Source organism: Lycorma delicatula, chromosome 6 (assembly GCF_047948215.1).
Source record: "Lycorma delicatula isolate Av1 chromosome 6, ASM4794821v1, whole genome shotgun sequence".
Lineage (NCBI taxonomy): Eukaryota > Metazoa > Arthropoda > Insecta > Hemiptera > Fulgoridae > Lycorma > Lycorma delicatula.
This window is the reverse complement of record NC_134460.1, coordinates 70,317,657-70,332,893: the sequence shown is the minus strand read 5'-3', so window position 1 is coordinate 70,332,893 and position 15,237 is coordinate 70,317,657. Positions and strand designations below refer to the sequence as shown.

The window sequence follows — 15,237 nt, the reverse complement described above, 5'->3', positions numbered from 1 at the left end:
ATATAGCGTATATATTACACTATATCATTTCTTCAAAAATAACTTTACTAACTTCTTAAATGCTGGTGTAAATAAAGAAAAAAAATTAATCGCAAGTTCTACTGAAGCTTCTTTGATAACTTTATAAATACCAACAAAAGCCTATATATGAGCATTATAATCTTTGTCAATGAGTTCGCCTTTATAAATCATTTCATAGTATAGAATTAATTATCAGTGGTCTTAAAATAACTCCCCGATCACTTTTCTGTTAATCTAAGATTTATTTGTATTAGTGAAAAACGACATTTAAGAAAACAAACTGTTATTAATTATATAAATAATGAGGAATATTTTTACTTCCTTGTACGAAGTAAAAGGAAGTATTGCGATTGCGAAAACTTTGGTTTCCTTGTACGAAGTAAAAGGAAGTATTGCGATTGCGAAAACTTTGGTTTCCAGATTCCAACGGAATATCCATTTTGACCATCCCTGAATCCATTTTGACTAGTTTCGGCGTGACGTCTGTACGTACGTAAACGAATGTAACTCGCATAACTTAAAAACGATTAGCCGCAGAATATTGAAATTTTGGATTTAGGGCTGTTGTAACATTTAGTTGTGCACCTCTCCTTTTGATTGCAATCAACTGAACCAAAACTATAAAAAAAACCCAAAATCCAAAAAAAAATTGGATATTGGACTTTTTCTTAATTGCAGTAGCAGTTAAGCTCGCATTGAGAGCTTTTAAACGATGTATCATAAGTGGAACTTATTTTCATTGGTTCCAGAGTTATAGCCAAATAAAATTTTAATTAATAATTTGGATCATTGGATATTTGGATCTTTGGGGAAGGGGCACATCGGTTTGAATCGGACTTTATCTCCTTTTTTTCATTTAAATGTATCGAATTATTAATAATTATTAACCTCTCATTGTAAAAAAAGTTTTACAATGAATACTAAATCAATAACAAAAAAACAAAAAAAATTTTTTAAAAATCAAAAGTCTTTAATGAAATAAAATTTTATGTACTTTTCATTTAAAAAAAGTGTAAATGTAATTTAATAAGCGTAAAAAAGAACTCATGTGTTGACCACATCAGATTTTTACAATTAAGCCGTTTGACTTACGCCAGTATTTCAAATCGACATAGGTCGAATTAATGAGCAAACAAACACGTGGTATCTTAACCCGGAAGTATACAATGTTACCCAGAACATACGTGTAATAACTTTTTTGAAGTAAACCGGATAAAAACTTATTTTGTTTTATTTACCGAAACGAGGGTCGGCCTTCGCAGAATGAATAAACGACTTCTATCACAGTCATTTTTAATTTTGTTCTTAAGATTGTTAGCGGACTTATCAAGTTTTGGTGTTTGAACCGGAGGGTTTTGTCGGGTTTGACGCAACATAGATATCCAGGTATTATGAGACAGCATGTCTAGTTCATGTGACTTAAGTCTAAAAAAGACGCAGACCCGTTCAAAGAAATTTGCAAAGTGAATATTAATCTCCAGTGTTTAAAATACAAATAAATAGTAACACATTTATTTCTTTGGTGAAAAAAATACAAATAATGGTCTATTAGCATTTAAGTACTAATAATCCTCCCTCCGCCATTATTAATAGGATAAACATGTGTGTATATAGGTGATAATGTATGATATTTGAACATAGCATCGAACTATTACAAATTACTGGTAGGTTTCCAGCAAAAAGTGATATGACAACTTCTTTTCTTTTCTTTATTTTCTGTTTAGCCTCTGAAACCACCATTAGGGTTACTTCAGAGGATTAATGAGAATGATATGTTTGAGTGTAGTCTTATACAATCTCAGGTCGACCATTTCTGAGATGTGTGGTTAATTGAAACCCAACCACCAAAGAACACCAGTATCCACGATCTAGTAGTCAAATCCGTATAAAAGTAACTGCCTTTACTAGGATTTGAACCTTAGAACTCTCGACTTCCAAATAAGCTGATTTGCAAAAACGCGTTTTCAGCAGTACACCAACCTGGTGGATTAATATGACAACTACTGTACAGCTTAAACTTCGCCGTCCAGATTGTAAAATCTGTTACTGAATATCGGCTAATACGTACATATTCTCTCAAAGTCAATGCAAAATAAGGATGTAATGACAAGTTATGATGGAGGAAAACATCAAGATTGTTATTAAAATATAACTTTGAATAAAAAGGTCAAGGATAGTAGACTACATATTTAAGGTATACCAGGATTAGCGATCTGGCTGTAGAAAGAAATATGGCAGGGAAAGTAAAGGAAGGAAGATAAGATTAAAATAAGTTAAGAGTAGATATAATTTAGGGTGTAAAAGGTATATAGAAGCTATAAATGTTAGCACCGATAGAAAAATTGTAACATATAAACTTATATACTATTATGATAAAAAATTTATTTTAAAAGAGACGTACAAAATATACCATAAATTACACATCCAGTTTGTTAAAATTATCATAAACTTGTAAAGCGTAAAAATGAGGTTTCATATAATCATGCTAGTGTAGTAGTAAAGTTAGTTATAGAATAGTTAGTACAGCAGTATTTTAATTCGGTATACTTTAAAAACAACAATCACAAAATGTATAAGCAAAAAGAAAGTATACAATACACAAAGAGAATTTGCATTAATTATAATATTATTCTTAAGTAGGTTAAAAAACTACTATGTTTTATTACTATATTATAACTTGGCTATTAATATCAAATAATAAAGAACATTAATATTAAATCTGACATATATATCATACTATAATAATGAATTAATTAGCATTATATTAAACTATATTCTCTAGTCTAGTTTAAGGTAGCATAGGCAGGCAGCAACATTCACTAGTTCACTTCCTTACACCATTCACTTCCTTATGTATATAATGATCTCCTTCCCTTTCCAATAACCTAATAGTTTCTAAATACCAGTAAACTCATTTTACTAAACAGCCTGCATTTTACTAGCCTGCTACAACAACTCACTATAAAATAACTATCAGTAGCTGAAAATACCTAATTTATATCTGATACTATGCATTTGCACAATCTCTAAAGATGTTTTTACTCTATAATTAATGGTAAAAAAACAAATATTATCCAATAACAACAACTACCATTCTAGATAAGATGATAAACTTCATCCCCTTAGGGATGGTTCCATAACTAGAAAATATCTTGCGTGTACCACCCAGAAAACTGAAAAGTTTCAAGTAAAATTAAATGGCAATGGGCCTGAGTTGTGTTTAATAAACTGGTTCCCATAAAACAGCAAAATTAAACACTGGGTTTCAACACTTAATATGAGGGTGAATGAAATTTAAACAGTAATTTTCCTATTCTATGCAGCAAGCAGTTCCGAGCTGGATGGTGAAGTGGGGGGTTAATATTCAGTGTGTTAGGGAGAGGGAACCAGCTTGGTTAACTCCTCCACATTGTTCTGTTGTATGAGTGAGCAAGAGACTCCATTGTCTGTTGCACAATGTATTATCATAAAGTTTTTAATTAATGAAGGCGTTACACCCGCAGAAATTTTAACTTGTTTAAAGGTACAGTTTGGGGAAGTTACAGTCACAGAACCAACTGTATGCGTGGGCCACACAGTTTAATGGCGAGCAAGAAGTCGTAGAAAACAAAAGTCATGGTCGACACCCAAGATCAAGTCTCACAGTTGACAACAACCGTGCCATTCGAGAGCTTATGGAAGGTGATCGCCGGTTCACTGTTGAAGAAATCTCATCAGAAGTGAGTATCAGCTATGGGAATGCTCAGGATTATTATTGATAATCTTGGCTTTAGAAAAATTAGTGTTCGATGAGTTCTGAGGTTGATTTACCGAAAATCAAAAACAGGTCAGGTTGGAGATCTGCGAGACTTCTGAATCGATTTCGGCAAGAAGGGGACGATTATTGAGACACATCTTCACATGTGATTAGACATAGGTCTATCATTACACTCCAGAGTCAAAAATGTTGAGTAAGGATGAGGGTTGTCCAGTGAAGGCCAAAACCATCAGTCAGCCAGAAAAGCTTTTTTGATTTTTGGCTCGAGGAGAGCTTTACTTATTGATTTTCTCCTCAATCAACGAACAGTGAATGCGGCTTACTATTGCCAGCTGCTACAGTCAACAAAAGCCACCTACTGAAACAAAAGACAGGGTAAGTACCAGAGATGTCTCCTCCATGACAACGCCACGCCACACAACGCGATTTTGATAAGGGATAAATTGGAAAAAATGAACTGGGAAACCCTCAACCACCCTCACTACAGTCCATATTTCAACCTGCGTGACTATTTTTTGTTTGCACCCTTGAAAGAATCGCTTGGAGGGGACAGATTCAAAAACAATAAAGATGTCCAGGAGCACATGCGCAATTAGTTGATGACTCATCCTCAAAATTTTTATGAACAAGAAATATTCAAGCTTCCAAATTGTAGGCAAAAGTGTGTAGATCATGCAAGAGACTGACAGAGAAATGATGAAGGTATGAATTGTATATATTATAAACGGTAAATTACCATTTACATTTGATTCACCCTCATAAAATAAACATGCATATCATATACACACAGGCGCACGCACACGCACACAAAATGCAAACAGATTTGACTCCTCTTATTTTCATTTCTTGATGTTTTACAACTCTAGGTTTTCAAAAAATTAAAAAAGCGGGACATGATTACCATACATCCTCTTCTTATAGTACATACCCTCTTTAAGAAGGAGAATACAAAAAAAGAAATATAAATTACAATAAATTATTTATTTTAAAATGATAATTTAATAGGTTTAAAACTATTGAAAATAGATCTCTGTAGTTCTGACAGTGATTTTACAACACTTTTTATTAATTACTGACAGCCTTAAACTGATTTACTACATAAATATAATTGTTTTATAATTCAACACAGAATGTTTTGCATATACTGACTTCAAAAAAAAATTATTTTTAATAATTTTCTTCTAATACAGACCCAAAAAAATGCAAAAAAAAGATTTTATAAAATACTGTAACTTTACAATGAAGGCTTTTATATATATTAAAAATTATATAAAAGACAAAGGAAACTACACATCATACAATAAAAAGGACATAGATACACAGAAAGGTCATTTACTCTTGATGCAGACCAACTCACTTTTTGCTAGTAACTCATTCAGTTGATATTTTATTTTACAATAACCGGTTTACCTTGAGCACAACCTTCATTACAGGATACCAAGAAACAACAGTCCAAGCGCTACATACGTTTATATTAATAGAACCAACTTTTAATACAATAAAGCTAATGTTAAAATCAAAAATTCAATTTAAATTACATTATTCCAAGATATCCCCATCAGATAATATTTACTATAAATAATGTAAACTTAGAATTATAAAATCCCCATAATTTATATTAATGCTATAAACAGCAATATAAACATGTAAATGACAATACATTTCATAAAGATTCCTAAATCTTTATTAATAAACACTTAAGTTTCACCTAGTAACTAAAACAAAAGATACTTAGGTATTCATAAAATACTTAAGTAGAATCTAATCCCAAACAAAAACTATAAGCTCCTTACAATCTCATTCTACATACAAATCAAAATAAAACAATATAAAATTCAAATTTTTAAAATAATTGTATAAATAGTAAATCTGTAATATTATTAAATTGCTAAATTCCCAAATTAATAATTAGAAGACAAAAAAAAAATTCTTTTTTTTTTAAATATTTTGACCTTATAAGAGTTTTAAGGATTGATTTCCTGAGTTAGATTTTAACTAATTTAGGCCAGCTCATAATCAATTTTTTTTGTCAACACTCAAAATTTCAACCGAAGTAATCTAACTGAAAAATTGTAAACAAAAATAATTTTTTTTTAATTACTTAACACTTTCTATTTCACATCGATTAACATGCTTAAGGGTAATTTGTTGCTATATTTAATTAAAATAGTATAAAATCATGTTATGTACATAGCAGATGATTTTTTGGGATCATATTAAACGGAATCTCTCTCTTTTTTTCTTTTAGGTTTCTTAAAGTACATCTTCTTTCATAATGTTTATAAAAGTAATTTTTGAAAAACCAAAAGATTTTGAATTTTAGATTTTAGTCATGAAATACAAATATTATGCTTCAAAAATAATGAACAGACACTCAGTTATACAAACAAAAACAAATTTTATAGAATACCACATGCATTCTTTACATGAACAAATAGAATCGTTGTTCCATTATAGTTACACTGGTGTAACTATACACCAGTGTAACTGGTGTAGATATACAAAATAAAATAAAATTTATTGAATCCAAATACACCCTGAATATAGATTAAAAGCTAAGTATTTAGAGTTGTAATACTTACAGTCATTACTCTAAGTACATTTAGAGTTGTTTGATCTATAATCTTTGAGTATAGATCACAAAAACTAAGTATTTTTCCAGATATTTCAATACAAGTACTTATTATAAATCAAGAAAAGAAAAAAATAATTCTGGAAACCAATTACATATCTTTATTTACTAAAGATGTATTATACTTACTTAGTAGGTGCACAGGAATCATTATGCCAAAATAATATTGTTTAAAATACATTCTGTGGTTTTGCCACAAAAAATATTTTGATATCATCAACTAGTTCATAATTTTAAACACCCACATTGCAAAAGAAGTAAAAATGTCTTCAAACAGTAAATCACTGATTTTCAATCGTAACAATCTATTACTTGCCTGTTATCAACAGTTCTGATTTTTATGATGAATTAACAATCATTAAAACTAAAAACAACAGTACTACTATACTACTATAAACCTTTGACAAAATTACATCATCAAATAAATGAACTTCAAATATGGTCCATATATCACATGTACATGTAAGAACTAAAATGACTTAATTTATTAGCATCAATGAGCACGGTAACAAAAATAATAATTTTCTCATTATTACATTCAGCAGTCAAGGAGTTAATATTTTGCAGTTATAAGGAGAAAAATTATTCATTTTATATGATAGAAGTTTATAATTTTCAATTAATTTCTCTATATTCATTTCTCATCCACAGAATCATTTTAGTCTTCAAGTAAGATGCTCTATACAAATACACAATATCAACATATCAAGAAATGAAAAATCTGAATTATTTTGACATTTAAACAGTTGTAAACTTTTCTTCAAGTATAATTCCCAACAAATGTAACTGATATTATAAAAATATTTAATAACATTATTTGCATCCAGTAACACTGAAATTAGTTTTTGGAGAATTTAAACCACATCGCAAAAATTACATACACTGTCTATCAATTTTTTATTTTATAAGTACAAATAATTTTAAGTATCCATATTTTTTTTAATATTGTAATTGTTCAGTACTATGTAACATAAAACATAGAAAATATCTATACAGCGTAAAATAATTTTTCATTTAACAAAATGAAAACCTTTATTTAATTCCCAATAATTACAATCAACTCAATTCAGCCTTAATTCACACTTATAACTTTTTTGTAATCAATAGTTAAGGTTAAACAAATAGAAATATATAGTAGCGCAAACAAATAATACAGATGTGTATAATATATTGTATACAATAATCTAAGAGATTATTGGATAACAAAAAAAAAATTTCTTTGTGCTAGGCCTTATTCAAGTTATGACTTTACATTAGTTATTCAGGTTATGTAAGAATTTAGTTTCAGGTTTCATCCTGAGTAACAAATTATTGAAAATCTAGTGATACTACTTTCTACTGATGGTGTTAAAACTATCTTTGGCTTTCAACCAGAAGTTTTGTGTTCAAATCTTGGTCAAGTTTAACAATTTCAGAATGAATTGCTCATAGAGTACCTGGGCAACAATAATACCAAGCAGTCACTTAACTGAATAAATAAATATGAAATGTCCACCTGCAGCTATAAAAACTAGATTTTCTTTCTTATTACTTTTAAAAATCTGAAATACGCTTTTGAATCAATCAAGTTTCACAACCCATAAAACCATCTTCTGTTCAAATATACACAAATAAAAAATTAATTAGTGATGCTCACAGAAATGAATTTATTATAAAACTCATTCTCAATGAACAAATTAAAAATATATTTATTAGTAAATTTAAAAAAATTAATACTGATAATGATAATTAACTGACCTGTTGGCATGTAAGGAACAGTGCGACCCACACAAAAGCACCAGCAATTCCTTGTGCAAGTTTTGTTTGAAGAAATATAGGATCACCAGATGCAGATGGATGTACAGTGCTCCAATGAGGACCAGGTGTTGGAGAAACCGATGCCGGTGTTATACTGTTACTTAATGCAAGAGGACTAGTCAAATCAGAATTACTGTGGCTAGTGACAGAGCTGCTGCCGTTGTTGGTACTCATCTTGAAATTTCCTGTTTTAAGAAAAAGAAATCAATGATCACACTTAAAATTTAATATGCAAACATTAATTCTAACTTATTGAGAACATCACACTATAAATTTACAAAAAGAAAAGGGATCACTAAAAAGAAACTTTTACAAGAAACAGATGCTAAAGTCAATGATCAGATAAAACAAATGCTAAGTATCATAACAAGCTTAATCTGAATGCAAACTCATGACAATTGGTCAAACTACCAACACAATGACTAAACATAGCAGAAAAATTATCAACTTAATTACAAAAAAAAAACCATTTAAGCTAAAAAAAAGTACTGTAAAACCAATAGTATTTTACAATTTTGTTTATCATTACAAAACAAACTTATCAGAAAACAGGAAAATTTGGGCAAGAAATAATGATAATGCCTTGACACACATTACTATTTCAGTAACAATCCTCATTCACAAATTCATTCGCTTAAAAATGATATTAAAATAGATGTTATTAATATTATTTTGTTCAAAAAAGGGTGAAATTTCACTCAATTCAACCAGTATGTAATTTTTTCTACTATAGTTGTACTCTTCATTAACTGGACCAAATTTGATGATTATTTAATGAAAAATTAATAGCGTCTACTCCAAAAATCTGAAGATATTATTCATATTGTTTTTTTTCTTCTTTTAAAGGGTGAAAAACACTTTGCGTTATAATCGCCCAGAATAAAATATTTTAACAAAAAAAAAAAAAAAAAAAAAAACTAAAACTAGGTTAAAACTAAAAAATTATACAAACAAAAAACTTACTTATAATATCACAGCTAAAACGTCTCTTAAAACACACTTAAAATTAATATCACAGTTGTAAACAATAAATTAAAAGTAAATGTAAACATAAAGAATAGAAAAATTAACTAAAAATAAAAAAAACAAACCAATGTATTCAATAAATAGAATTTAACGAAGTCTGAAAGGGGTGTAAAGGGCCCTTTCTCAGGTAACAGAAATATTAAACAACTAACATAAAAACTAAAACTAGTTTAAAAAATAAAATATTAAAAGAACTAAAACTTACAACTAACAACACAGATAAAATATCACTAAATACTTACTTAAAACTAAATCATACTCAGAACCTTAACAATAACAAGCAAACTAAAATTTGAAGACTTGAAAATACTTTAATCTTTAGAAGAGTTTTATCGCATTATTTTGGTAATGGTAAAGAACTAAATCAGTTACTACAATGAAACAAAAAAGTTTCAATATATAACAATTTCAATTCACCAATAAAAACAACAAATCACGTATGGAAAACAAGGAGAAAAATCAAACTTTTTCAGCAACTTAGATGAGAACAGCAATAAAAAACTGCTGTACACATAATATAAAGGATCATACTCAAAACAACACAAATGTAACTGCACAATGTATTTGTATTCATTATACCAATGATTCCCAAACTGTGCGCCGCGGCGCCCCGGGGAATCGCGGCCTTTTCAGAGGCGCCGCGAAAAATTGTAAAAGCTTCGTAATTAATTGAAACAAGACATTTATAATTATTAATTTAATGTTAATAAGGTAAAAAAAATAATGAAGATACACGAGTTTTATTTATTTTTATCTCTTACGAATAGTCATACTTTTACTTAGGGTAGGGCGCCATGGAAAAATGTTAATTAAAAAAGGGCGTCGCGACTCGTAAAAGGAGTGAAAAATGTTCACTAACATCAGTTTGTAACGTTAACAAAAATTTATTAAAAAAAAGAGAAATACCTCAAATTAACTTAGATATAAAAAAGTTGGTATACAGATATTTTCTTTTCTGCATTCCCACTGAAAGAACTCACTAATACTGCGTGTCACTAAATTTAAGTAATTATTTAAAAAATATTCATTCTTCTTAAAATAAGAGTTTCACAAGTTAATATGATGTGGCCTAACAGTAAACAACAAAGATGTTTCTTGTAATATGGCGACACACATCCAATATTTTCTTACGTTTCCTTCCCTTTTTTTTGTTTAGCCTCTGGAAATTACCGTCACGTATTACTTCAGAGGATGAATGAGGATATGTATGAGTGGCGAGTGTGTGAAGTGTAGACTTGTACAGTCTCAGATCGAACATCTCTAAGATGTGTGGTTAATTGAAACCCAACAACCAAATGAACACCGGTATCCACGATCTAGTATTCAAATCTGTATAAAAGTAACTGCCTTTACTTGGTCTTGAACGTTGGAACTCTGGACTTCTAAATCGGCTGATTTGCGAAGTCGTGTTCACCAATAGACCAACCCGGTTGATTTTCTCACGTTTCCTGCTATCAACAAATACCCACCCACTTCATCACATTACTAATAATTAATCATAAATACACTAAGAAGAAGCTTAATATCAACTTCAAGAGACGATTTCGTCGCTACGACTGACAAAATCATAATGAAATCCACAATGCCGTATTGGTTACGCGAGCTTACTGATATCGTAAATCTCGCTTAATGGTGTCCATTATATTTTACACTATGTTTTGGATATGAAAAAGCTTTCTAATCGATGGAAGCCGTGAACAATCGATCAAAAACGCATGTAAGTGACTGAACATTTCTCAAGGGTGGTTACTTATTTAAACGCGATCACAGACTTTCTTCAACCGTTTTGTAACAGTAGATGAAACACGAATTCACCATTACACGCAAAAACCAAACGCTGATTGGGAGGAGGTAAAAACGCCCTAAGAAAACGAAAACATTTTAATCTGCAGAAAAAGCCAGGACTATTTATTTTATTTTTTTATTCTTATGTTGTCATACTCTAACACAACCTGCATAAAGACATGACCATCATGGGAAGCATTGCGCTTCAATACTGAAGCGTGCTATTCAGGGTTAGTCCAAATCTGGCCAAAAGGAAGAGCTCCTCACTACGATAATGCACCGGCATACAAGTCTCAGGTTGTAGCTCCAAACTCTATGACCAACGCTTCAAAGTGCTTTCAAATGCGCCGTATTCGCCAGAAATGGCACTTAGAGATTACTTTTTCATCCTAAACGTATAGATATGGACCGCTGGATGAATATTCACTTCAAAGGATAAAGTCAAAGCTGAGACTTTTGCAGAATTGGACAAATCAAATAATACCGAGGTTATTAAAAAGTTGCAAAGTCGTTGGTCTAATGTATCGAACTGCAAAGTAACAAAATAGAAAAATAAAAATTCTGAAAAATCTTGAGTTTAATTTCACATTTCAAATACTTTCTGAACAACCCTTGAATATTCTGATATTCCATGAACCCAGAAAAAACAAACAAAAACTGCTGCAGTAACTAACAAGAATGGTGATAGATACTTGATAGTAAAATCACTGTAAGCACAAACTGCTATAAGTTCAATACAAAAACGAATGACATTTAGAACTTGCAATTTAAAGAACAAATGAAGATTTAATGACAGACTTTTTTTTAATTATCAGGAGTAAAAACCTATAATAAAAATTATAAGCTTCTTAATAATATAATATTCAAGATCTAGTTAATTTCAATTAATTAAGAAATACATAAAGTTCTTGAGGGAAACGCCTTGAAAACTTGTAAAGCATAACAAATGAAAAAATAATTTAACTTGTTGCACCCATTCACAGACACTAAATATTGCACAGACTATCATATCACCTTTATAGCTTCATAAACATTGCTCCAACAATAAAATAAATTTAAAGGTAATAATTAAAACCTGACTTCACACAAAATTGCATTAAAAACCTAAAAAAAGGTTTTCAATTACGCTCTAAAATGTTATTTTTTGAAGACGGGGCCAAACAAGTTTTTGATTAAAAAAAAAGCAAACTACCAATAACTGTAATTTATAACAAACTTCAAAAATTTAAAGAAATGAAAATTCATTAACGTTTTTCTCATTTTTCATTTATCTAAAACACAAAAATATAAAAAACACAAACCCGCATCCTGTTAAAAAATAAGAAATAAATACGAAAAATAATAAGGGATTACTATTGAATGTGCAAAAGCTTACAGAAGTAGAACATATATTATATGTAATACATTATTGTATGCTTTTCCAACCAATTTTCTTGAACTTCTATGTGAAAATACTTTGAATGTCAAATTATCATACTGCTGTGAACAATAGAGCGGTAATCAACGATAATGCAAAAAATTGAATACCACCAAACCAGCTACACAATATTTTTTTTTATACTACAAAAAAATTTCACCAAAGTTATCAGGAAAATTTACAACAGAAAAATTCATCTTTTTCTATGTGAAAAAGCTTGTTATGCCAATGAAAAAAATTATGTAAATCAATCAAAATTATTCTCATTTATTTACATCTATTCACTTCTCTAAGTAAGTACACAATTAGAAAAATTAATATTTCAATCAAAATTGGCCATAAAGACTCTCTAAATATAAAAATGACAGTATAATATAAGATTAATGATAAATATTAATACTTCTGAATTAATTATGCCAAATAATTTATTCATATCTACTGAGACTGATGTTTACATAACTCCCATCAATCATAAACATTATTAAAGTCACCAACACAAGTAAAAATAAAAATCGAATTAAACTTTTCAGTTAAAGGAGTGAAGCAATTTTAGTTTAATTTATATTTCTCATTAAAGCACAACAAAAAATAATTTATTTTTAAAAACATTATCCAATAAAACTCATCTAACTAATCTAAAATTAAACCAAATAAAATTTACTTCTCTTAAATTAGATCCTTTTTCAGCTAATGAACAAAATCTAAAAACTGTTTTTAAATATCTTTTTTTTAAGTAACTTATTATTGAACATTAAACAGCCATAGTCAATAATTAGACACACAAATGACTGTAAAAAAATTATTATTTATTCAATGACAAGAAAACATAAAACTTTTACATAATCCACAGCTACATTTAGGCATCTGTCTAATCTTTCTGTGCGAACTTTCTTTTTCCAGTAATAAAGAATTGTTCACCAATGTTTTCAACCCATTCTTGTACCGGATTCTTGACCTGCTCATTTTTGCTGAACTTGGGTGACACATAAAAACTCTTTAAGAGCACCAAACAAAAAAATTTGATGCAAGAGATCAGAACTAAAGGTGGATGTGACACCTGATCCAACTTTTGAATCCTTCCTTTTGAACGGGATAGGGGCAGGCATGCCCCTTTTGGATGGAGCCAAGCAGAATTGCACCTTTTGAGAGGAAACAAAGATATTTCCTCCTTATTGCGGGTCTTACTAATTTCTAGCGCTAGTAACTCTCACTGTAGATTGTATGTTGTCCTTCCAAATAATCACAATTGGCAGGTTTTGGATTTTTTCCTGGCGAGGGAACTCAAATGTTGCTATCCTATACTCTGAGTTCAGATTTAAGGTGAAAATGATGAATCCAATTTTCAGCAAAAAATATGTGATCTAAAATGGCACAATCTTCTCTAAAAACCGGTAAGTTCCACAAAAATGTAAATTCAGGTGTTTGTGACTGATTTTGTTTGCTGTCTTAGAACTCACCTTGAACACATTTTGTGATAATTCAGCTTATCATGGACAGTGCTGATATTTTTGCTACAAATTTCATCAACTTCCCAAATTTTTATGCACCTGTTCTTTCAAATAAGATTATTAATATGTACATATTTCAAATGGAGCTAACATTTTCAAATAAACAAAAGAGATTACAGTAATGGAAATGTATATTTGCTATGTCAGCGGTGCCAACTTGAATGTCAAGTAGTTTCAGTTTATTCCATTAAATAGTTTTTCACTACTGCACTTGTTCCCTTAATTAGTGAAGCAACTGTCATACATATAATAAATCAGTTCCCATAATTACTAAAGGTAAACAATGAATGAAACAGATTTTTTAAATAATCTTAGCAACTACTTTTAATTAATACAAGGTAGTAACACCTTAGAGTTGATATTTCTTTGAATTAGCAGACAATATGGTTGCCAGTCCCATTGGAAAGTTGTTTAAACAAATAAAGATTGCATGTAGGAGGAAATGGAAAAAGTGATTTCTGAGCTTGCAGATCCTGTATAGATTTTATTTAAGGCAATGATGAAAAAGCATTATTGCAGAAACTTGGAAACTCATTTAATGTTTATTGATTTGAAGAAAGCATACATTTACTGTTCCATGGAAAAAATTGGTAGAAATATTAAGATGTAAGTAAGAACAGTTGCAGTTCTACATAAGTACAGCTGCTAGAGTGAAATAAGGTTTTTGGTCTCTTTAATTACAAAAGAACCTCTATAAGGTTGTTCCATTTCCTGCTTCCCCTTATTATTTAAAATCTATTTCATAAGCGTTCTTTGAGACTCACCCTTTGATACATTGCTCTTTGCAGCCGATCAAATGATCATAGCAACCTGCAGGGATAATGTTAAATATAAGATGAAAAAACTTCAAGGGAGCCTGTAAATGAATATAAATAAAATGAAGTATTTGGTCCTGGATAGTGAGGGAAAAGATATCACTATCATACAACTATAATAAAACATAATATAATGTTCAAAGAATTCAAGTATTTGGGATCAATAATCAGTAGTAATCAAAGGACATGCAATGCAAATATTAGAAGTAAAATAAATAAAAGGAAACAAGATATTCTTCAATGACAACAGAATATGCAGAGTAAACGAATAAGGGGTAAAACTACCAGAGTGTGGTTAATGGTATACATCTCGGCATGGGTTAGAATTAAGAGCTTGATCAAGAAAAATGTTATCAAAATAGTAAAGTCTAAAAATGGATGCATTCAGGAGAGGTTGTAGAGTTTCTCAGTTGCAATATGTTCCCAATGAATATTTAGGCAGTGGATGGATGACATTTTTCATGGAGTACAGAAGAGGC

The 15,237-nt window shown here is 29.9% G+C and overlaps 1 protein-coding gene across 3 annotated transcripts in view; it reads right to left on the bottom strand.

The window, feature by feature from the left end:
- The window catches only part of Tmep (Transmembrane endosomal protein), a 183,270-nt gene that overhangs the window by 162,192 nt on the left and 5,841 nt on the right, over nucleotides 1–15,237 (bottom strand). For all 3 annotated transcript variants that reach the window (XM_075370009.1, XM_075370008.1, XM_075370010.1), the window contains exon 2: nucleotides 8,148–8,392. In XM_075370009.1, the coding sequence (XP_075226124.1) occupies nucleotides 8,148–8,381 (234 nt within the window). In that variant the 5' untranslated portion in view covers nucleotides 8,382–8,392. The remainder of the gene's footprint in view (nucleotides 1–8,147; nucleotides 8,393–15,237) is intronic.